General features: G+C 42.0%; 3 protein-coding genes across 3 annotated transcripts in view; 1 reads left to right on the forward strand and 2 right to left on the reverse strand.

Moving 5' to 3' along the window:
* Positions 1-14,757: 14,757 nt before the first annotated feature.
* Positions 14,758-15,781, reverse strand: LOC145409514 (uncharacterized). Its single transcript, XM_080279906.1, has 2 exons — positions 15,710-15,781; positions 14,758-14,958 (listed from the first exon to the last, which is right to left on the reverse strand). Exons 1-2 carry the CDS (start codon positions 15,719-15,721, stop codon positions 14,758-14,760), a joined length of 213 nt encoding a protein of 70 aa, XP_080136032.1. The 5' UTR covers positions 15,722-15,781.
* A 1,325-nt stretch (positions 15,782-17,106) lies between these two features.
* On the forward strand, positions 17,107-17,682 carry LOC145409544 (uncharacterized). Its single transcript, XM_080279931.1, has 2 exons — positions 17,107-17,118; positions 17,458-17,682. Exons 1-2 carry the CDS (start codon positions 17,107-17,109, stop codon positions 17,680-17,682), a joined length of 237 nt encoding a protein of 78 aa, XP_080136057.1.
* Positions 17,683-21,950: 4,268 nt separating this feature from the next.
* Positions 21,951-22,162, reverse strand: part of LOC145409545 (uncharacterized) — a 5,185-nt gene continuing 4,973 nt past the window's right edge. Inside the window, exon 3 of the mRNA XM_080279932.1 lies at positions 21,951-22,162. This exon is cut by the window's right edge and continues 29 nt beyond it. Coding sequence (XP_080136058.1) covers positions 21,951-22,162 — 212 coding nt within the window.

Genomic DNA, 22,162 nt, shown 5'->3' on the forward strand with positions numbered 1-22,162 from the left:
CTTCTAAATTTCTTCCCTCTTAGTCTTTCCCTTCCACCCTTCCTTCTTCTTTTCTCGCTCCGTTCTCACTCTCTCTCCACTTCCTTTCCCTACCACTACTTCCATCTCTCACATTTTCCTCTCCCTCCCCATTTTTCCTCCCTTCCCTCTCCATCCATTTTCTCTCCAAACTTATCTCCATCTCATCTTTCTCCTCTTTCCCAGTTCTGTGTGTGTGTGTGTGTGTGTGTGTAAGGGTTTTGGAGGAGGTAAATTGATATAAATATTAGAGAGGAAGACAAAATGAAACAAGACCGTGAAATAGGAAAGAAAAATTGGTATTCCACAGGGCAGGTGCGGCATACTCTCCCTCTCTCTCTCTTGCTCTCAAAAAAAAAAAAAAAACTACCAGAGCCTGATTTGCTTTCCCTATCTAAACTTCTACATTAGGGACAGATGGGTAGATTGGTAGATAGATAAGTAGATGAGTAGGTAGGTAGGCAGGTAGGTAGATGGATGGATAGTTAAGTAGGTAAGTAGGTAGGTAGGTAGGTAGGTAAGTAGATAGGGAAGGAGGTAGGTAGAAAGGACGGGGTGAACTGGCTAGGAGGGGAACATCGAGAAGGGGAAAACTGAGAAGAGGAAACGACAAGTACCTTTTGTGTGCTTCCCAACCTTTGCCTTGGGCCAAATAGGAGGAATGGAGAGAGAGAGAGAGAGAGAGAGAGAGAGAGAGAGAGAGAGAGAGAGAGAGAGATGCATCCAGCCAGGAAGGGAAAGGTGTGTTCGTGACAGGTGGGCCTTACAAAAAAAAAAAAAAAATGCGTTTCTTTCTTGGCTTTAACCCCTTCATCTCGAGGACCTTATTTACAGACTGGACCATATATAACCCTCCTCTTGTTTTCTGTGTCTTCCCTTTATTATTTCATTTCTTGCTCCCACTGCCACACCCACGCCCACACCAGCAGACTGATTTCTGTGTTGCGGGGACAGTTATGAGTTAAAAATGACTCTCTGATTACTATAATTCTTTAATCTTGACTTGGGCCAGATTTTCGTCCTTTTGTAGGTTGTTTGACGAAGCTCAGTAGCAGAAAAGGACATTGCTAAGGCTATACATCCTCTCCAGAGCACTTCTTCGTGACTAGGATCCTATTCTAGTGTTAATCTACTATTACAACTCAGAATTCGAGATGTCAACCTGGCAATTTTTGGCCAAGTTAGAGTGAAAAGCATATAGGCACATTCTTGGCCATCAACTGAGCTGGAAAGGCTCAGGAATATTTGCCAGGTTAGAAGAAACACGATTTTTCCCAACTTTTTTTTTCACACTGTTTTTCCTAATGCATTTTTCCATCTTTATAGTTAGGCATTTGATGCAGCAAGTTAATGAAATGAGAGTACCGTTAAGTCTTTGTTTTGTTGATTTTGAAAAGGCTTTTGATAGTGTTTCGAGAGAGACTATGGGGAAGATCATGAGACATTATGGAATACCAGAGGAGTTTGTGAGGGTCATTATGAACATGCATGAGGACACATTTTGTAAAGTGATGGTTGATGGTTGTCTGAGTGATTCGTTTGAAGTCAAGTCCGGAGTAATTCAAGGTGGTGTTCTATCGCCTTTACTATTTTTATTGGTCATTGATTACATTATGAAACGCGTTGGAACAGAAACCGGTGCAGGTATACTTTGGGGAGAGAACAGGAAACTTTTGGATTTAGATTATGCAGATGATATAGTTTTGATTTGTGATGGGCCAGAAGAGATGCAGAGAGTGTTGGACTGTTTGGTGAGTGAAGGTCGTAAGGTGGGTTTGGTTATTAATTGTGGAAAAACTGAAATAATCAATATGAATATGGAAAATGCGCAGGAATGTGTAATTGGAGGTATGGTTGTAAAGCAAGTTGATAGGTTTAAATATTTAGGTACTTATTTAGCCAAGGATGGTTCTTTGAACTTTGAATTCGAGGAAAGGTTAAAGAAGGCTAATCAGGCAATGGGAATGCTTAAAAATATTTGGAATAATAACAATTTTTCTGTGCATAAAAAAAATCAAACTTTATAAGGTAATGGTTAGGAGTATCTTAATTTATGGACACGAGTCTTGGTACAGCACAGTGACTATGGAAAATAAATTCTTGGTGTTTGAAAATAAAGCACTTAGAAGAATATTAGGAGTTAAGTGGTGGGAAAGGATACCAAATAGTAGAATTAGAGAAATAACGGGAGTGCAGCCGATCGATGAATATGTTAGATTCTCACGATGGAAGTGGCTAGGACATGTGTATAGGAGACAGGGAATAGTACGAGGTACACCAGGGTGGGTGGCACTTGGTAGGAGAGGTAGAGGAAGGCCAAAAGAGACGTGGGTGAGGACAATGAGACGGGAAGCTGGAGATGAGTGTTGGGGAGATCTTGAGGAGTTAGCACAAGATAGGATGTGGTGGTGTGAGTTCATCGAGGCCCTATGCATCCCCGAGGGTGCCACAGGAAATGATTGATTGATTGATTGATTTTTCCACGCTGTTTCCCTAATAAGCTTTTCCACGCTATTTCCACACAATTTTTCCTAACGCAAAATTTTTCGGGCAGATTTTCCTAACACATTCGTCAAGGCTACTTTTAATAACGAATTTTTTCTACGTTATTTTTCCTAACGCATTTTCTACACTATTTTCCCTAACACATTTTTCCTCGCTAACTCTCTTCACGCATTTTTCCAATTTTTTTGCGTATTCTCCACGCTATTTTTCCACCTACATGCGATTTTATTTAGCGTAGGAGAGACTTTTCGATCTGTACTGTCTTGCAATACGAAGGCGCTCTCCTAAATGAAAAAAAAAAAAAAAATGATGGTAGAGAGAACGAAATGAGAAATGCATCATGTTCCCAATTTTTGCAGACTAAAACTTCCGAATAATTACTGACCAAACCTAAAGTATATTTACCTTCGCCAACTGAGGTGAAGGAGGTTATGTATTCACCTCTGTTTGTCTGTACGTATGTCTGTCCACAAGGTAGCTAAAAAGGTTATTGGTGGGGTTTGATGCAGTTCTGTAGATATATGGGTTATGGCTCAAGAAAAAGTTTATGAAATTTTGGTAGTGATCTTAGTTCAAGTTCCCGTTTACTTTTTTTTCTTTTCTTTTGTTAGTCTGTCCACAATCTTTACTTTTATTACCATTGCCAGGAGCAGCAGCAACTTCACTCTGTTTCCCATTATTACCATTTGAGGAGAGAGAGAGAGAGAGAATCACACCACCATCAGGGGACTCTCTCCTAAAAGTACCCAGCCTAATGGGTCTTGTATCCATTCACTTATCATTCAAAATTGGCTTATACTGAACCAGATCCTTTTAGTATTTGCCATCCAATACCTTGGCCATTGAGTTAAAAAAAAGTCTAAAGAAGAGAAGGAGGAGGAGGACAAGAATGAGAGGAAGAAGATGGAGTACTAATAATAAAAGTGATGGTAGTAGCAGTGGTGGTGGAGGTAGTTATAGTAGTAGTAGTAATAATAGTAGTAGTAGTAGCAATCCCAGACTCAGTTGAACGTGAACCCAGTGGACTGAAGGATGAAATTTACCCTGAGCAATCCAGACCTTCCTTTGTGTGTGGAGGGATAGGGAGGGAGGTGAGGGACGTGTGTATAACCGGGCAGTGGAGCCACCCAGTCACATCGGTGCCACCACATGAAGGTGTCCCTCTCCAGCGCACCAGGGGGTAGAAAAAGCCTTAAAAAGAAGCCTTAGGAGGAAGCCTTAGGTATACGTCCCTTCCTTAAGATGAAAGAGAGGTTGAAAATTACATACTTCTAGGTCTGCTTCGTCCTGCGTGGAGTCAGCCTACGAAAGGGGAGTATGTGTGTGTGTGTGTGTGTGTGTGTGTGTGTGTGTGTGAGAGAGAGAGAGAGAGAGAGAGAGAGAGAGAGAGAGAGTTGAGGGAAAACAAACAGGTTCCTCGTCAGTAGATCCGAATGACAAAAAAAAAAAGTCATTTTCTTTTTTCTTTGTCTTTCTTTACTTCCTTGGTGCTGGACAGTGGGGCCTTCACGTGGTGCAGGAGCTATAACCAGGCGGCTCCACTGCCCGGTTATACAAACGTCCCTCAGCTCCCTCCCTATCCCCCGAAAGAAGGATGGTGGACTCGAGGAAAAATGCAACTTGATTTACCAGTCCATTGGGTTCACGTTTAGATGAGCCTGTGGTTAATAATAATAATAATAATAATAATAATAATAATAAAAATAATAAATAATAATACCAGCTTTTCTACCTCCTGTTTCTTCGCTTCTCCGTCCTTCATAATATCACGAGGAGATCCTGGTGGAAGAGAACAGGTTTTGAGTCAAGTACACACACACACACACACACAAACACACACACACACACACACACACACACACACACACACACGGAGGGGGGGGGTAAGCAAGTGGACAAAAATAGAAAAGAAAAAACTGCATAGGACCCAACTTTCTACCTTGGGGCACCCTTTGTGAAATCTTGCCATCCCAGCCCTGCCTCGCAAGTATTAGTCAGTGTGGGTCTGCATCCCGTCCCTCACGCTGCACATCACCTCCCAAGCCTGCTCGTATCTATCGTGGTGTTCTAGGTGGGACTGGAGGCTCGTCGCACCTTTTCCTGAGCGATTTTATTTTCCTTATCACGTCCTGACATTCTCTGGTATGCTCCTACTAACACGCTCCACATTACCATCACCCAAGCCTGTTCGTATCTATCGTGGTATTCTATGACCCGCCATCTCTCCTACTTATTATCTATACTCTGTTCACTCTGACTGGGTATAAATTTACATCGCTCTGTTATGAATACTAAATTATGGCAGGAAGTAACCCATGCTTTAAGCTTTGAGCAATGTGACAGTGCTGTGTATGTTTATATTCGCCTATATGCCGTTCATTTTAACTAGGCTTAAAATTGCTGACTTCCCTGGAAAAAATGCGGAAAACATAAAAAATATGAAAAACCAGGAAAGTAAAAAACTAGTGCAAGAGTAGAAAAAAGACAAGCAATTAGAAAAAAATTTAAAAAGCAGCCAGACATAGATAAAACTCGATTTCGAAAAAAACAGAGTTAGTATAAGATAAGAAAACTTTGAAAACAGAGACTTAAAAATACTGAAAACCAAAATTAACTTAGAAGATACAGAAAACCAGAAAGAAACCAAAGAAAAAAAAAAACTAGATCATAGGGACAGGAGAGACAGACAGACATTCAAGCATACTGAAAACTTAGAGTTGTAAAAAAGAAGATAAAAAGATCAGCAAATATTGAAAAAAAAAAACTCAGAAGCTATAGAAAGCTAGAAAAAATCCTGCTGTGAGAGAGCAACACAATTTACACAGAGATAGATCATATTGAGAAAAGGAGCTTCAAATAACTCATACAGAATGCCGGAAATATACTGCGAATAAGAGCAACAAATAACTTATATGCGAAGCTGAGAAAAAGAGCAACAAAAAACTTACAGGCGAAGCTAGAAATATATACTGAAAAAAGGAACAATAATAACCAGACAACAAAATATCATACTGAGAAAATCGGCAACGTGAAAACCTATCCACAGAAAAAAAAAAAAAAAAAAATTATACTGAGGGAAGGAGCGTCACATAACTAACACAGAAAGCTACCAGATCATACTAACAAAGGGAACGACATTCTTTCCAGGATGTATCTACGTCTGACCGTATTTACCTTGACCCTCACCTTGGCGTCTGTCTGCGGGGCCCCACATAACCTAGAAAACCACCGTAGTGAAGGTAAGAGAAAGTTAGGTTAGGAAAAGTTAGGTTAAGGTAGATTAATTTTAGGTTAAGCTAATCTTCTCGACGATTTGTATGTATGTCAGTGGGGCAGCTCGGTTATATCAGTGCCACCACATGAAGGCGTCTCTCTCCATCGCCCAAGGATAGGTTAACACTCCAATTAGGTTAGATCAGGTTAGGTTAAATAGGGCCCTCCACACCAGCATTAAGATGTAAGGGGGTTAAGAGAGGAGTAGGTTAAGTTAGGATTAAGGGGCAAGAACATGACTAGAAACATAGGGTACTTTTCTGTTGACATCATTAGAACACAGTTATTCTTTTAGTTATGGATGTTGTTTTTGTTGCTGTGGCTCCAGGGTCAGCTTAAATGTGAACACGGTGGACTGCAGGCTTAAGCTGTCTTCCTCCTGCAGTCCACCATCCTCCGTTCGGGGAAGAGGGAAATAGACGAGAGAAGGTATAACCCGGCAGTTGGTCCACCCTGTTATAACGATACCACCACGTGAAGGCGTCTCTATCACATAATTAGGGACACGATTAATTGCTGAAGCTGATCACCCAGCTTTACTTTATTTCTTTTATTTATTTATTTTTGTGAGAACAGTGAAAGTCTGTTGTGTGTCCTGATCAAGAAGCAAATGAATATCACAAAGCTGCATCTCGCTTTCTCTTCTCTGCAGACACGAACCCCTGCCAACCAGCCTGTGCGGAGGGAGAGTCGCCCACCAGCCTCTCGCCACCACCACCACCACCACCCATACACCCACCTGTCACCCTCCCATCTACCCCACCAACATCTGCAACCACCCCAACCACTTCTCTCCTCCCTACCACCCTTCCACCTACTTCTTTCTCATCTACCACCCTCCCTTCTACTCCTCCACATCCTTCCACCAACACTCCACATACACCACCACCACCTATTACCCTTCCACCTACACCAGAGCCACACCAAACCGTACATCGAATAAGAGAAGGGTCACCTGGACCTCAGACTTTGCATGGCGGGAAGACAGACAATTCTCACGACAGTTCCACACCCCTGCACTTTACCCTAAACTCTGATTCACTCTCTGGGGCCATGGAAGAGCCAATTATTAGCAGTTTAGGTCTATTTTCCAACTCTGACGCTGTAAACCAAGAAGAATTTGCAGTTCTAGCTTCCTCGCAAAGACCAATTTTGTTTCCACATTCATCTGAGAGGAACACAACTCCTACCTCTACTCCAGGGCCTAACACTCCTCGCTTTCCCCCAACCCTCTCCCCTTCCCCTGTCTTCCCTTCCTCCTCTCCCCCATCTCCTGCTTTCCCCTCTTCCCCTCCTCCTTCCCCCGACTTCCCAACAGCATCCTCTTCCCCTTCCTTCCCTTCCTCGCCCTTACCGTTCCCCCCTTCGCCCTCGCCTCCCTCTGTAGACGACACAACGGATGTAAGAGTGAGCATCGTTACCCCTTGCAGAGGTCACTGTAAGATATCTGCTGGGGACGCCTGCATTCTGGACTTCAACTGTTTACAGAGACACAGCGTTCGTGTTAATCCGTCAACGCCTAAGAGTCCATAGAGAGAGAGAGAGAGAGAGAGAGAGAGAGAGTAAATTTATGCCAAAATATTTGTATACCCCATCCTCCAAATACGCTCTAGTTCAATACTGCATAAAGAATGTGCTGAAGCTTATATAATGCCTGTAAAATTTTAAATAATTTAGCATTTATTCATGTGTGTGTGTGTGTGTGTGTGTGTGTGTGTGTGTGTGTGTGTGTGTGTGTACCTTCTGAGTCCAAATACTATATTTACGTATATGTTTAAGGGAGCATGTATTGATGGTAAATAAACATTATGCATTATATTGTGTTTAACTGCATGAGAGAGAGAGAGAGAGAGAGAGAGAGAGAGAGAGAGAGAGAGAGAGAGAGAGAGAGAGAGAGTATACAAAGAAGTGTATGCAAGAAAACGTAAACAAATTAGAAGGGGGACTGCAGCAATAAAAAGAAAAAAATAATTCTCTAGTTTTACCTTTTAGTTTTGCCTTTGTGAACTCTGTGCACGTATAATTAAATGTGAGTCCGCCTTTCCTTTTCCTCCTATTGAAAGACAGCGTTCTCTCTCTATTTCTCACTAAATTGGCACAAATTTTCGTCCTTTTGATACTTACCACGCATAGCTTATTGGTAGTGGTAGTAGCAGCAGTCTAAAAGTAGTAATAGTAGTAACCTCAAACGAAAATATGTAGCCAAAAGTGGGTCATAGGAGCCCGGGGGCCTTACTCACTTGTTAAAAATAATACACTCAGGAGGACGGCTGGCCAGACACGTGCGATTAGCTGTGTGGCGTGAAGGTCTATCTGCACCTCTACACGTTTGTTTGTTTAACATTTCCCCTTCGTTTAAGCGGAAGGGGCCGGGCCATATGTTAGCCCAGTCAACCACTACACACGCCTTCCGCCTGTTTGTACACGCTTGACTGCACACTAATAGGTTGGTTTTAGAAGGCGATCTTGGTGCCATAGGAAGCTTAGTAGTTCATCTTCCTTAGCGATTTATTTTGCCTTCACACACACACACACACACACACACACACACCAGTATGGAGAGGAAGTAGACTGCACCCCACATTTCACAGCGCAGTCAGCAATGAGACAGAATCACCAAACTCTTTATTTTGTCGCGTTTATCAGGAACTTGTGTCTGTCTATGTATCTATCTATCTACCCATCTATTAGTAGGAGGACGTCTTAACAGCTTCCATGTCACCCTGTGCTTCGTTATCAGGCTGCCCTCCCTCTAATTTACATCACTTCATTCATATACCTCTCCACCCCACCCCTTCACTCTATCTTCGGTCTGTCCATCCCCCTTTCCCCCCTCCATCTCACTCACATACACTCTCCTAGTCAGTCTCTCATTCTCCATCCTTTACACTTGGCCAGATCATAGTAATAAGAGATTTGCGACCCTCTCTCTCTCTCTCTCTCTCTCTCTCTCTCCACAAGCTCAAAATCAGAATGAGGTTGTGTGACGTAGGTATGTGGGAACTGCACACTTCTAGTCGATTTCTAATTCTTTATATGACTCACTGTACAAGGTTTTTGGAAACTGCTGTACACTCAACACAAAATTTTATAGTACTCTCTCTCTCTCTCTCAAATTAACATAGCCAAGATTTTCATCCTTTTGTTGCTTACCACACAGCTCAGTGGCAGAAAAAGTGTTATGTCTTGACGTTCTTTCCATAGCACTTCTTCGTGACTAGCACTCAAGATGGAGAGATGTTAATTGTAGGCTAAGTTAGAAGAAAAGCAAACAGTAAAGGCGAATTCCTTTTCCCCAGATCAATCGCTAGAAATTGTCGCTGATTCCGTTGTGTGTGTGTGTGTGTGTGTGTGTGTGTGTGTGTGTGTGTGTGTGTGTGCGAATATGCAGGGTGTGGCCGGAGGAATCATCATCATCATCAGGAGCAGCAGCAGCAGCAGCAGCATTATCATCATGGTTATCATTATTACGATCATCATCGTTATCTTCATCATTATTATCATCATCGTCACCGTCACCATCATCATCGTCATCATCATCATCATCATCATCATCATCATCCCGACCTCATTTCCTACATAAAGATGGACAAGAAACAAGGAATGAAAAATATAAAGATGTGAGAATTATCAACAACATACCTAGTGACACGGACCAGGCAGTCATTCACACATTCTTCAAGCACTCACCAGATAGATAGATAGATAGATAGATAGACAATGGGGACACGCCTTTTCCCTCACGATATCAAGGGCCAAAGAAGGTTTCCGTGATTTCTTGATGAGTGGTTGGGTGACTTTATGCAGGGCGTGGCCGGAGGGGTGACCAAGGAAAATTAGACGTTCTGGTTAATATCTAAGGCAGTGAAGGCCAGTACGAAGCCACACCCAACGCCCTAAATCAGATATACGTTTTGGCAAGCACAAATGAGGAAGTGAAGGAGCGTTGTGGTGTTGCTGTGAGTGAGAGTGAGGACCACATCCATGAAAAAAAAAAAAAAAACGCAGACTGCCCTCTACCAGGTATCAGTGTATATCACCTGAACTGGAAACAAGCGTAATAAAAAGTGACGGAGGGGATAAGAGAAACAGGTAGAGAGGAGAGCGTGGTGTTCTTTCTGACTTTTTCCTGCCGGCTTCTGCTGGAGGGTTTGGAGGGCGGGGGAGAGCCTTCTTCTTTGCTATCCTTATCTCATTCTAGTAGTTCAGTTACTCTTCTAGGAGCTGCCTAGCATGGGCCAACCGGCCAACTGCAGTTATCCTCTCTTATTATGTTCTTATGTTCTTATGATAAAGGTGAAAGGAGCAGTCTACTAGGCTACGTCAAGTGAGTGGATGAGGGTCTCCACCACTTACCAATAAGCACGATCGGCGGTAACAGGTAACTCTCATTTAAAACATACCTAACGTCAAAATTGGTTCAAATTCTTTATAAAAACGATCTTGAGACGTAAGCACACATCCTCTTAGTCATGTGCTCCAGTAAAGCCAAAGAGAAATAGAAAGACAGTCTTCATTGTTTGGGGTTTTAGAGAGCAATTTTCCCACTTCAGAACCCACACTATATATATTTTTCCATTTAAACCCGGGTCTGTTACTGGCTTAGCCCTGAGATATATCCCAGCCTCTAGTTCACTCCAGTAAAGCCAAAGAGACATACACAGACATTCTGGAATATGGTTTGAGGTTAGGAATCGTTTACCACTTCGGTACCTATGTGTCCTTCCTCTATAATTACAGTGGAGTTGGAAATGTATGTCCTTATGTGTTGGCAACGATGCAGTCAGGTCTCTCCACTGCATGGTTATTCACGAGGTAGAACTGTGGAGAGGATGAAGAACTCTAACATTTTCGTATTCTGATACACACATAATGGGGTGCACAGGCTACTGGTGAAAAAGATAATAAAGCAAGGATGGGAGAGTACACACACACACACACACACACACACACACACACACACACACACACAATGACAAAAAATACCATGAAACAAAGAGGAAAAGCTGGAAAACAAGAAGTAAATTAAATAATACAAATTGATGCTAAATGTCACAATACTCGAAGCATGTATTGAGAGAATTACGGTAGGAATCACGGTATATTTCGAGTTTATGTTAACATGTATGCGACAAGTTAATGTTATAGTAAATTATGATTATTAAAAACGTAGCTTTGGTGGAACTGTGGGTCTTAAAAACGTACCACATATTTTGAAAATGTGACGGCGTTACACGCACAATATAGCAAATTAGAAGAGAGATAAGATATACGTGACAAGATGTATTTTTAAGTGAAGGCGTTACATGCACAACAACTATCAAATTAGGAGGATAATAAGACATACCTTTAATCTGTATACTGAAATATTAATACAGATACCAGTGTCAGGCTCAGGTTTACCTTGACTTAACTGGTAAAATGCGAGAGTGAACTGCTAAATGCGAGAGGTGTTATTAGTATTATTTTTTTATACGGTATATATCGACTCGAGGAAGAGACTTAGGAGCCTTGTTTGTCTTCGTATAATTTCCATCGTTGCATATGTTTCTAAGTGATTTATATTGTCTATTATACATTTATTCCACTGTACAGTATGTTGTTTAAGCTGATTTAAGATTGACATAATTAGCAAAGGTGTGGCTTATGCACTACGACCCTCTCCCTCCCTCCTCACTCCACTCGCCCCCTTTCCCCCCACTCTTTCTCCCCTTCCCTGATCGCTCCCCTCCCCCCTCCCCACTCCATTCTTATCCCCTCCCCTTTCCCTCGCCCCTCTGTTCTCGCCCCCTCTCGTCCCTCTCTCCCCTCTCCTCTCGCCCTTTCTCGCCTCGCCACCCCCACACCCTTTCTCTCGACCCCCACTTCAACCCCTCTCCGTGTCTCTCGACCCCACCCTCATCCTATCATCTCTCAGCTCCATCCTGACCCCTCTCTCCCTTCTCCCCTACTCTTACACCCCCACCACCTCATCCCCAACCCTCCTATCCCCCTACCATCAGCTTAGAGCACTTTTATCAGTCTAGTTTTCCTGTTCTCTGTCAGTTCACAGGAGTTGAGTGAGGGTGACTGAACTAAACCTCACCCTCTGACACTTCCTTTGTTTTCCTTTCCCTTTTGTTCCGCCATGACTTTTTTCATTTTTATTTTTTTCTGACCTCTTTTCTTAAGTTTAATTTCTCTGAGACGTGTTGGTTTCTTTTCTTCTCCTTGACTTTCCTGAAACCGGGTCTCTATTTTTTTTTTGAGGTTTCCTTCTGTCACTTTTTTAATGATAGATTTGGTTAATATTTATTTTTTTCTATAAGATTTCGTTCGTGTACTTTTCTTTCCTCTCTAAATTTGCTCTTTTCCTCTTTATAAGACTTCTTTGCCATCTCTTTTTATGAAGTTTTTATGATTTTTTTTTTATGCAAGGAAGAAGGAACCAAAGGCCAGAAGCCCGCAAGCTGTTCCCTGCAAGAAAAAACAAAAGCATGATAACAGAGAGCCCAATCCAAGACCTCTTATTCTGTATACATTCTTATTATAAAATTATATTATGAAAAAAGACTTAAGATTTCGAAACAAGCGTACCACTTCTAAATCTGAACGTAGCATTTCGAAACATGACCCGGCGTTGATTAAAACTTGGTAATTATATCTGAGACACAAAGGAATAGCGAAGTGTTTAGGAAAGATCGAAAACAAAAGAATGGAGAGTGAAAGGTATTGCAAGGGGGCGAAATAATCTTGTAAAAAAATAATGAAAAAATGGTGACAATTGTTGGGCACTTCTGGGGGAAGCGTGTGGGTGAAATGAGAGAGAGAGAGAGAGAGAGAGAGAGAGACGTGAGGGTGATGGGGTCATATGTGCCAATCACTGACCCTGTTCTTTATTTCTTTGACATTATATCATTTTCACACCTAATATTTTGGAACTCTCACTCCCACCCCCCCTCTCTCTCTCTCTCTCTCTCTCTCTCTCTCCGCTGTATCTACTCTACATAATTTTCAAAGCACTTCTTCATGACCAGCTTCGTATTCTTGTGTTAATCTGTCCTTACAACTCAACAGTCATGAGGGAAAGATGGCAGTTTTAGGCCAGGTTAGAGTGACAGGAGTATAGGAGAGACAAGCCAAAGTCAAAGGCTAAAACAACACTAAATAATTTCTTTGCCTTGCTCTGAATCTCACAGCATCATTTCATTTTATTCTCTGTTGAAAGTGTTAAGTTTTGTCCTCTCTCTCTCTCTCTCTCTCTCTCTCTCTCTCTGTTGCCTGTCTGTCTCTCTGTCTATATCTGTCTCTAATCTCTCTGTCTATATCTGTCTCTAATCTCTCTGTCTAGCAATATCTATCTCTCTGACTCTTATTTCTAACTCTCATCTTGACCTAAGCCAACCTGGCCTCTCCTAATGTGACTTACTCTGCTAGGTGTGGGCGGCTGACCTCACGAACATAGTTACATCAGTCATCTCAGACCATTCTCTCATGGCATAAAAAATTTCCTTAATATATAACTGATTACGTGTAGAAGTGTGTGTGTGTGTGTGTGTGTGTGTGTGTGTGTGTGTGTGTGTATTTAAGCATTAAGGTGTGGGATATGCTTATGTATACTTATTTAAATATGAATGTGCGTATGTGTATGTACGTATTTGCCTAATGTAGTCAAACTAAAATGGTGCTGAGAATGCCATGTTCATTCCTTACATTAAAAAAGAGCAGAGTACAAACCTGCATGTATAGCTTGTTTACCATCATCATATGTCGCATGTTTTGTTTTGTTTTTCACTTTGTCATTAATTTCTGTTGATTCTGTGAAATTTTCTTGAGACTTTTTAATTCTATATGGAGTTACCTCATTAATTTTTCCTGTACTTTGACGGAGGGATTGGAGGGTGGGGGAGAGAGCCTTCTGCTGTACTGTCCTTTTTCTTCCACTGCTTTGACTAGGTTATATCTTTAGCATTTAGGCCAAACCACCTCGCAGGAACTGTAAAGTCTGTGGGTTCTGTGTATCGGTGTAACTCTAGCTCCAAGTAACTGTGCAACTTTATGGAACTCATCCTCTGTATCATTAGAATAGCAAATGGCATTGTAGGGGTGTGGGAGGGGCAAAACTCCCTCCCACACCAGCAAGAATTTGGTGTGGACGTGCCCTAAGGATGGGCACACATTAGATAATTTTGAAGGAGTTTCGGAATGTGGGAATACAGTAAAAACTTTTGGATTAAGAACATAACATTGTGTGTGTGTGTGTGTGTGTGTGTGTGTGTGTGTGTGTGTGTGTGTGTGTGTGTGTGTGTGTGTGTGTGTGTGTGTGTGTGTGTGCGCATAGAATATCATCATTTACAGTCTGTGAGTTAGGGAGTTTTTTTTTTTCTTATATATTCCTTACCCTTGTCATTTTTATTCCCATAGACAAATATAACATAGTGTATTGAACCTCCTTCCCTTGAGGACACAGCGAAGGAATTGCAGATGATATAAAGCTTATATATTTTTTCAGACTTTATTTCGAAAGGCTTCAAGAATCACACACACAAAAAAAGAAAAAGTAATGGGAAAAATCGACATCATAAATATTCTCAGCTCTGCAAAATTTTCCTCTGTCTCGATACCGTCATCTGTAACAAGAAAAATGGTATATTAGTCACATATATAAATTTAGCAGAGCAATATATCACACTTATTTGCATTATATAACAGTGATAATTTTTGTGGTAATGATATGAGTGAGATAACCATACTTGATTGCAAGGGACTTTAGAAATTTCGTTGCACCTCTTCCTCGGCGATTTTTTCTGCACGTTGCTCATCAGTATTCGTTTGTGTGTTACTGAAGCAAACTGCGGTAGTACTGGAACTGCATACCTACCATACACGAGAATGTTAATGGTAAATGTGCTTCATAAATCGCTATGGAAGAGGCGCTGCAAATCTTAAGTGAAAAATATAAATGTAAACTGCTACCCTACCTTAGCGACCATAGCCACCGTAGCCCCCATAGCCTCCGTAGCCTCCATAGCCTCCATATCCACCGTATCCACCGTAGCCGCCACCATATCCTCCATAGCCGCCGCCATAACCACCATAGCGGAGGTATCCAGGCTCAGGCTCGGGCTCAGGGTTGGCCAGGGCGAGGGCCACGAAGAGCAGGACGGACAACACAATGAACACCTGCAACACAAATAAGTTTTCAAGCCAATCCTGCAACACAAAAAGGATACAAGACTTTCCTCATAGGGTTACAATAGTTCTTTCAGCTTAACTCGGCCCAGATTTTCCCTCCTTTGTGGCTCTTTTCCCCTGGGTCAGTGGAAGAGGACAATACTCTGGCTTTCCACTCTTTCCATAGCACAACTCGAAGCATCCCTGTAACACCTATGGTAAAAAAATAGCTTAATATAAATTATCATCCACGATATATCAAGAATTAGTGTTCACCGTCCTCTCCCTGCATGAGAAAGACAACCTCAGCCTGTAGTCCACCGGGTTCATGTTCAGAAACTAGGACTACTTAAATCATTACTACTACTACTACTAATTAATCATCAGATGGATAGTTACTAGCCGACATACCCCAGAAAATAGTGCTCAGAATTAAAGTGTTATCCTTCATTCTCAGTTTTACAGTTCTGCTTGCCTTTATATTTGGACCTGGAGAGGGACGCCTTCACGTGATGGCATCGATATAACCGGGCACTTCAACTGCCTGGTTAAACAAACATCTCTCATCTACTTTCCAAATAGACAGATAAAGTAGTAGATAACTAGATAGACATATAGATAGATTGAAGACTGCCTGGTTACACAAAGGTCTCTCAGCTAATTTCCCCGATAGATAGATAGACAGACAGATACAGTAGATGGGTTGACAGGTAGACAGGTACAGTAGATAGACAAATGGATAAACTGTCATTGTACTCACAGCTTTGGCCATCTTGTCGAAGTCTGTGAACTGACTGTGATGCAGACGCTGGCAGCCGACTTATATACCCAGAGCCGCGACCTTCCCCCGGCCGAGTCCACCAATGATGCGGGGGGGGGGGGGGGTCGTGATTGGATTGAGTCATAGGGCGTATTCCAGGTGGTGTGGGAGGCTTCGTAATATCACTTTTTACCGACATGTTCCGTATACTATTCCTTAGCTTATTACAGTTTTGCCTTGTATATTATTTCTTATCTTTTCATTAGTTATTATTTTCATCGACGTTGGGTTATCACTCAGTCGTTCGTGGTGGCGTGGGACCCTCGAAACACCTCTTCCTTACCGATTTATTTTATACATGACACCTTAATACTCCGTTCTAAGTTACTGATACAAAATTATGTGGATATTAAAACGCTGCATATACAGTCTGTTTATCTATCTATCTTTTTGCCAGAAGCCACAATCCCTTAAGGGGTGGCCGCAAACAAATCGCCTCCATGTCGCCCTGTCCCCTGCCCTCCCCCAAGCTCACACACTCCTCTCTCATACCATACAAGAGAAAATTAGGGCATCATATGGATAGTTCCCCCTAAACTTAACCCACAGCATTTCTTCATGTTATCTTGGCTCTCTGTTATCCTGTTTTTGCTTTTTTCTTGGAGGGAACAATCTTGCTGGCTTCTGGCCTTTGGTTCCTTCTTCCTTTCTTAAAAAAAAAAAAGCTGTTATAGATCTTTTATGAATGGAGGACTATTGTAATTTGGTGTATGGATTTTTTTTTTCATTTGTCTTTTCTTCCACTGTTCATCTTCTGTAAAAAAAAAAAATAAAAAAATAAATAAATAAATATGATGGGAAAATGTGTTACGAAGGCTCTTTACCATTACACTTAATTATTCTCATATGTTATTGATTCAGACTTTATCGATAGGGGAATGATTCAGTTAAATGACACACACAGGGACTTTGAGGTATAATGGGCAAAATAAATCGCTAATGAAGAGATGCCACTGAGCCTCCTACTCCACATAGAACATCAAGACTCATACCACAACATTCCCCAGCCCGTCAGTGGCACGGTATTCACACCAGGGAAAATAATGAAAACGTTCTTGTCATAAATGTTCTTTTCTTTACATTATTTCCTCCAGCCTTGATACCGGCATCTGTAACATCAATACTGTGACCCCAACCACAACGTTGACCTCCACCACCCCTGTCTGTCCCCCATTCCTATCTGCCCCCCACCCACCCACCCAGTCTGCCCCCCCCTCCCTTGTCTGACCCCCACGCCTCACCACTGTGCTAAATTCTGCCGGTGGAAGCTTGAGGTGGTGGGTATATAAGCTGGCAGTCATTGGCTGCATCATAGTCAGTTCACAGACTTCAATAAGATGGCCAAAGCTGTGAGTACCAAGACATCTTATATTTGTCTATCTGTCTGTCATGTTAAGGAAGAAACAGAAGAGATGATGATGTTCTGTGTGAGCCTGACGGTAAACAGAAACGATGTTGTGGCTCCAGGTTGATCTGAAACGTGAACCCGGTGGACTGCAGGCTGAAGTTCTTCTCCTCTTGCTGTCCACTATCCTTTTTTTGGGGGATAGTGAGTACAGCTATAACCACTGTTGTTTTGTATCTCTATCCTGTAATACAAGCACTGCAGTGCCTAAGGGAAATGTTGGCAGTAGCCCCTTCGTGTTCCAGGTGTTGGCAATGTTGGCAGTAACCCCTTTGTGTTGCAGGTGTTCATTGTGTTGTCCGTCCTGCTCTTCGTGGCCCTCGCCCTGGCCAACCCTGAGCCCGAGCCTGAGCCTGGATACCTCCGCTTTGGTGGTTATGGCGGCGGCTTTGGAGGATATGGTGGCGGCTATGGTGGATTTAGAGGCTATGGAGGTTATGGAGGCTACGGAGGCTATGGGGGCTATGGTGGTTACAGAGGCTATGGTGGCTATGGTCATGGACGCTAAGGTAGTAATTTATATTCGTACTGAGCATTTATAATCAATTCTCTATATCTCGTTCATGTCCCTATCACAAAAATAGTTTAAAGTATCATCTTGTGTGATAAAAAAAGCTGTTATATACTCTGGTCTACTGAAATTATCCATCTGTCTCTCTATCTCTTTACCCCTCCATCTTTAGCCAGACGCCATAATCCCCTAAGGAGTGGTCACAAACTAATCGTCTCCATGTCACCCTCTCCTTTTCCATTTGACTACCCTCTCTTAAACTCACACCCCCTCTCTCACATACTTCTCTACCCCTTCCCGCCATCTCCTCCTCGATCGCCACTTCTCTTTTCCCTTTAAGCTCACCCACGTACACTCTCCGAGTCAGTCTCTTATTCTCAATCCGCTACACATAGCCAAGCCTTGTCAAAGCATTTCTCCTGATACTTTCAAACACACACCTAAAGCAATACAGCAAAAATAACTAACATTTATTTCTCCTTTTACAGATGTCGGTATCGAAGGGAGGGAAAGTATTATAAGAAACAGATTATTTATAGCGTCAAATTTTTCATTGCTTTCTCCTCTGTGATTCAAAGAGCTTCTCAAAATAAAGTCTGAAAAAATATATGAACTTTCTTTTATTGTATTTCCTTCACTGTGTCCTCTAGGCAAATGAATTATACTCGGTTTTCATCTGACAGAACTGGGTCACTCCTACAACCTGAGTACTAAGTTGTGGTTGCTAAGATTTCGATGAACATTATTTATGAAGTAGGAACGAGTCTCCTTGGTTACTAGTCAAATTTATCCACCAGTCTGGCTACCCTTGGCCATGATGTCAGCTGAAAGAATTTGCAGATCATTCTTACATGAGAACCAACCAACTATAGTGTGTTCTTTCGGGTGCTTATCTACTGGGTGGTTCAAAAATAGCCCTTCACTAGAGGTCATCCAGTGGTACCTTATGTGTTGCAGGAACGGCTGAGTATGCTGGTGTGGGCGTGAGTGTGGCAGTGGGAGTAGGAAATAAATAGACGATGCAGGATAGACATTCATAACACTTTTCTTAGCCGTCCCTGCAACACACGAGAAATCGCCCAACAAAGTGGAAGAGGAGTAGTGTATATGGGCCACCCTATAAGCGATATTGCAGTCTGTTGATTCTACCGATGACGTATACAGACTTTGACACACACGCATGGAGTCACGTGTTTATACTTTATTAATCTGCTGTCGTGGTTTCCCTAAAAAAAAAAAATAAATAAAAATAAAAGTATGTAATGGACAGTCGTGTTCTAGGTAGCTCAAGGGACATATTTCTTAGCATCTCTTCATTAGTGATTCATTTAAGCCATCTACATTGCCATCACAAGAAGCACTCAACTGTTTTATATAGTTGACTTTACGTTCGACAGATTACACTTAAAATCGAATAACTCCATTTTTGCCTAACCCTTAACCTTTCCACTAATTTCGAATAAACTGAAATGAAAGCCGCTTGAACTGACATAGCCCAGTGACCTTGATATTCCGACCTTTCTCTGTGACCTTGACATTCGGTAGCAAAATCAGCTTAAGTAATTTTGATTCAGTTTAGGCTACGGTAAAGTTGTTGAAAATGTTGACGATAAGGCAAGAATGGAGTGACAATTTCCAGAATAATTAGTCAAAGGTCAAGGTCACAGGTCAAGGTTTAAGTTCCACACACACACACACACACACACACACACACACACACACACACACACACACACACACACACACACACACACATACACACACACACACACATACACACACACACACACACACACACACACACACACACACACACACACACACACACACACACACACACACACACACAAAGCATTTTCAGTGTATATTAAAATTTAATATCATTCTTTTAGCCTTCATCAACGGTGCTGCAGAGGGACGCCTTCACGTGGTGGCAACTATATAGCTGGGCGGCTCCACTGCCTAGCAATACAGACATCCAACTCACTCCCTATCTCCCAAAGGAAGGATGGTGCACTGCAGGAGGAGGGCACTTTCAGCCTGCAGTCCACCGGGTTCACATTTGAGATGAACCTGGGACAACGCCTACTACTGCAAATATCATGTGATTGTCATATTCTCGCCTCCTCCCCCCCCTATCTATCTCTGTTTACGAGTGTCTGTCTATCCATTTATCCTTTATCTATCAATCTATCAGTCTATCCACTCATTCTGCTACTTACTTGTCTATATATCTACCTAGCTGTCTGTCTGTGTCTGTCTATTAATCTCTCTATCTATCTGTCTACCTGCCTGCTTGTCTTTTTGCCTGTCTGTGTATCAGTCTATCTATCTGTCTGCCTGTCTGTCTGTCTATCAATCTATCCCCTTTTCCTAAACCACATCGCCTGCCTCCAGCCTGCCTATCGCCACCACTCTTGACATCCCTTCACACATTACTACCATGTTATAATTGTAGTACAGTAAAGACAGCTGAGTATATCATGGCTTTCATTGCTCAGGTAATACGCTGTACGTGTCTGGATCTACGTGTGTAAGTACGAAATTCATCTAGTGTATTTGATCTTTTTCTTTATAAATCTGGTTAATCTTTTCACTTCAAGGGATTGTCCCGGTAGGAAAGAACATAACTTTGGAAAATTATAGAGAACGAAAATCAGTGTAAAAATGCTATGATATGAGTCTCAATCTCAACCATGAAAGAGCTGCAGTTACTGATGACTATGGGTGAATTATGATCTTTTTGTTGTTGTTGTTGTTGTTGTAACATATACTGTATAGTCATCAGTAATTATATATATATTTGGAATCAACTATGTGAAAATACTCTATAACTCACATGTTTAAAATTTTGGTACAATTAAACAAAACGAAGTACGATAATGATTCGTCAAGCCACTCCCTATCCTCCTAAAGAAGGACAGTGCACTGCAGGAGGAGGGCACTTTCAGCCTGCAGTCCACCGGGTTCACATTGGAGATGAACCTGGGGCAACGACTCTACTGCAACTATCATGTGACTATCATATTCTCGCCTCCCCCCTCATCCCTATTTGCTAGTGTTTGTCTATCCATTTATCCTTTAATTTATCAATCTATCAGTCTAACCATTCATTCTGTCACTTGTCTCTATATCTACCTCTCTGTCTATCTGTCTGTGTGTGTCTGTCTATTAATCTCTCTATCTGTCTGCCTGCCTACTTGTCTTTATTCCTGTCTCTGTCTGTCAGTCTATCTATCTGTCTGCCTGCTTGCCTGTCTGTCTCTGTCTATCAGTATATCTCCTTTCCTTAAACCACATCGCAGTTTAGTATATCATGGTTTTCACTGCGTCAAGTAATACGCTGTGCAGTGCCTGGATCTACGTAAGTTCGAAATTCATCAAGTATATTTGATCTTTTTCCTTACAAATCTGGTTAATCTTTTCACATCATCGAATCCCCGTCTACGGAATTGTCCCGGTAGGAGAGGACATAACTCAGGGAATTTATGGAGAAGGAATTTCAGTGTAAAAATGCTACATGGATACGAATCTCGGTAGGACACAGTGAAGGAAATACAGTAATAGAAGTTTATCATTTTCTAAGTCTTTATTTCGAGAAGCTTCTTGAACCACAAAGGAGAAAGTAGAGAATAAAAAAATGGTCATAAATATCTGTTCCTTGCAATCCTTTCTCCACCGTCGATACCAAATTCTGTAAGAGAGAATTGTGGTATTAGTTACATATACTATAGAGTATCAGTGTGGACGTGTTAGAAAGCATTAGGAGAAATACTTTGTGATGGTTTTGTCATATCAAGGCATGGAGAGTGAGAAACTGACTAGGAATGTGTATGTGAGGTGAAGATGGAGACAGGGAGGAGAAAATGGAGGATGAGCTGGAAACATGTGGTGGAGAAGAATGTGGGAGAGTGTAAGTTGGAGAGAGGGCAGCCAGATAACAGAGGAGGGGGTAACAAGGGGGCGAATCCATTGCGGCCACCCCTAAATGTGTCTGGCTTTAAATATATAGATAAATAAAAAGAAAAATTCAGCGGATCAGAGTGACATAGCAGTTCTTTGTCTTATAAGCAGGGTGATAATTTATTTCGTAATGACATGAGCAAGATAAAGAGAATTAAATACAATTTTTTGAGCAAGGAAGAAAAAAACAAAGGCTGGAAATAATGAGAGTTAATTAAAAAAAAATTCAGATGGATCAGCACAGACGTGAAGCAAGTTATTCCATGTCTGACTGTTTTGTGATAGGTAATTAATGCTTTACCTTAGCGTCCATAACCCCCATATCCACCATAACGGCGGTGGCCCCCATAGCCACCACCATATCCTCCGTAGCCCCCGAAGCCACCATAGCCTCCGTAGCCGCCATATCCTCCATAACCACCGTAACCACCATAGCGGAGGAATCCAGGCTCAGGCTCAGGCTCTGGGGCGGGGCTGGCCAGGGCGAGGGCCACGAAGAGCAGGACGGACAACA

The sequence above is a fragment of the Coenobita brevimanus genome, chromosome 81 (genome assembly GCF_032717465.1).
Source record: "Coenobita brevimanus isolate Jiangsu-jjx chromosome 81, ASM3271746v2, whole genome shotgun sequence".
NCBI classification, from domain to species: Eukaryota; Metazoa; Arthropoda; class Malacostraca; order Decapoda; family Coenobitidae; genus Coenobita; species Coenobita brevimanus.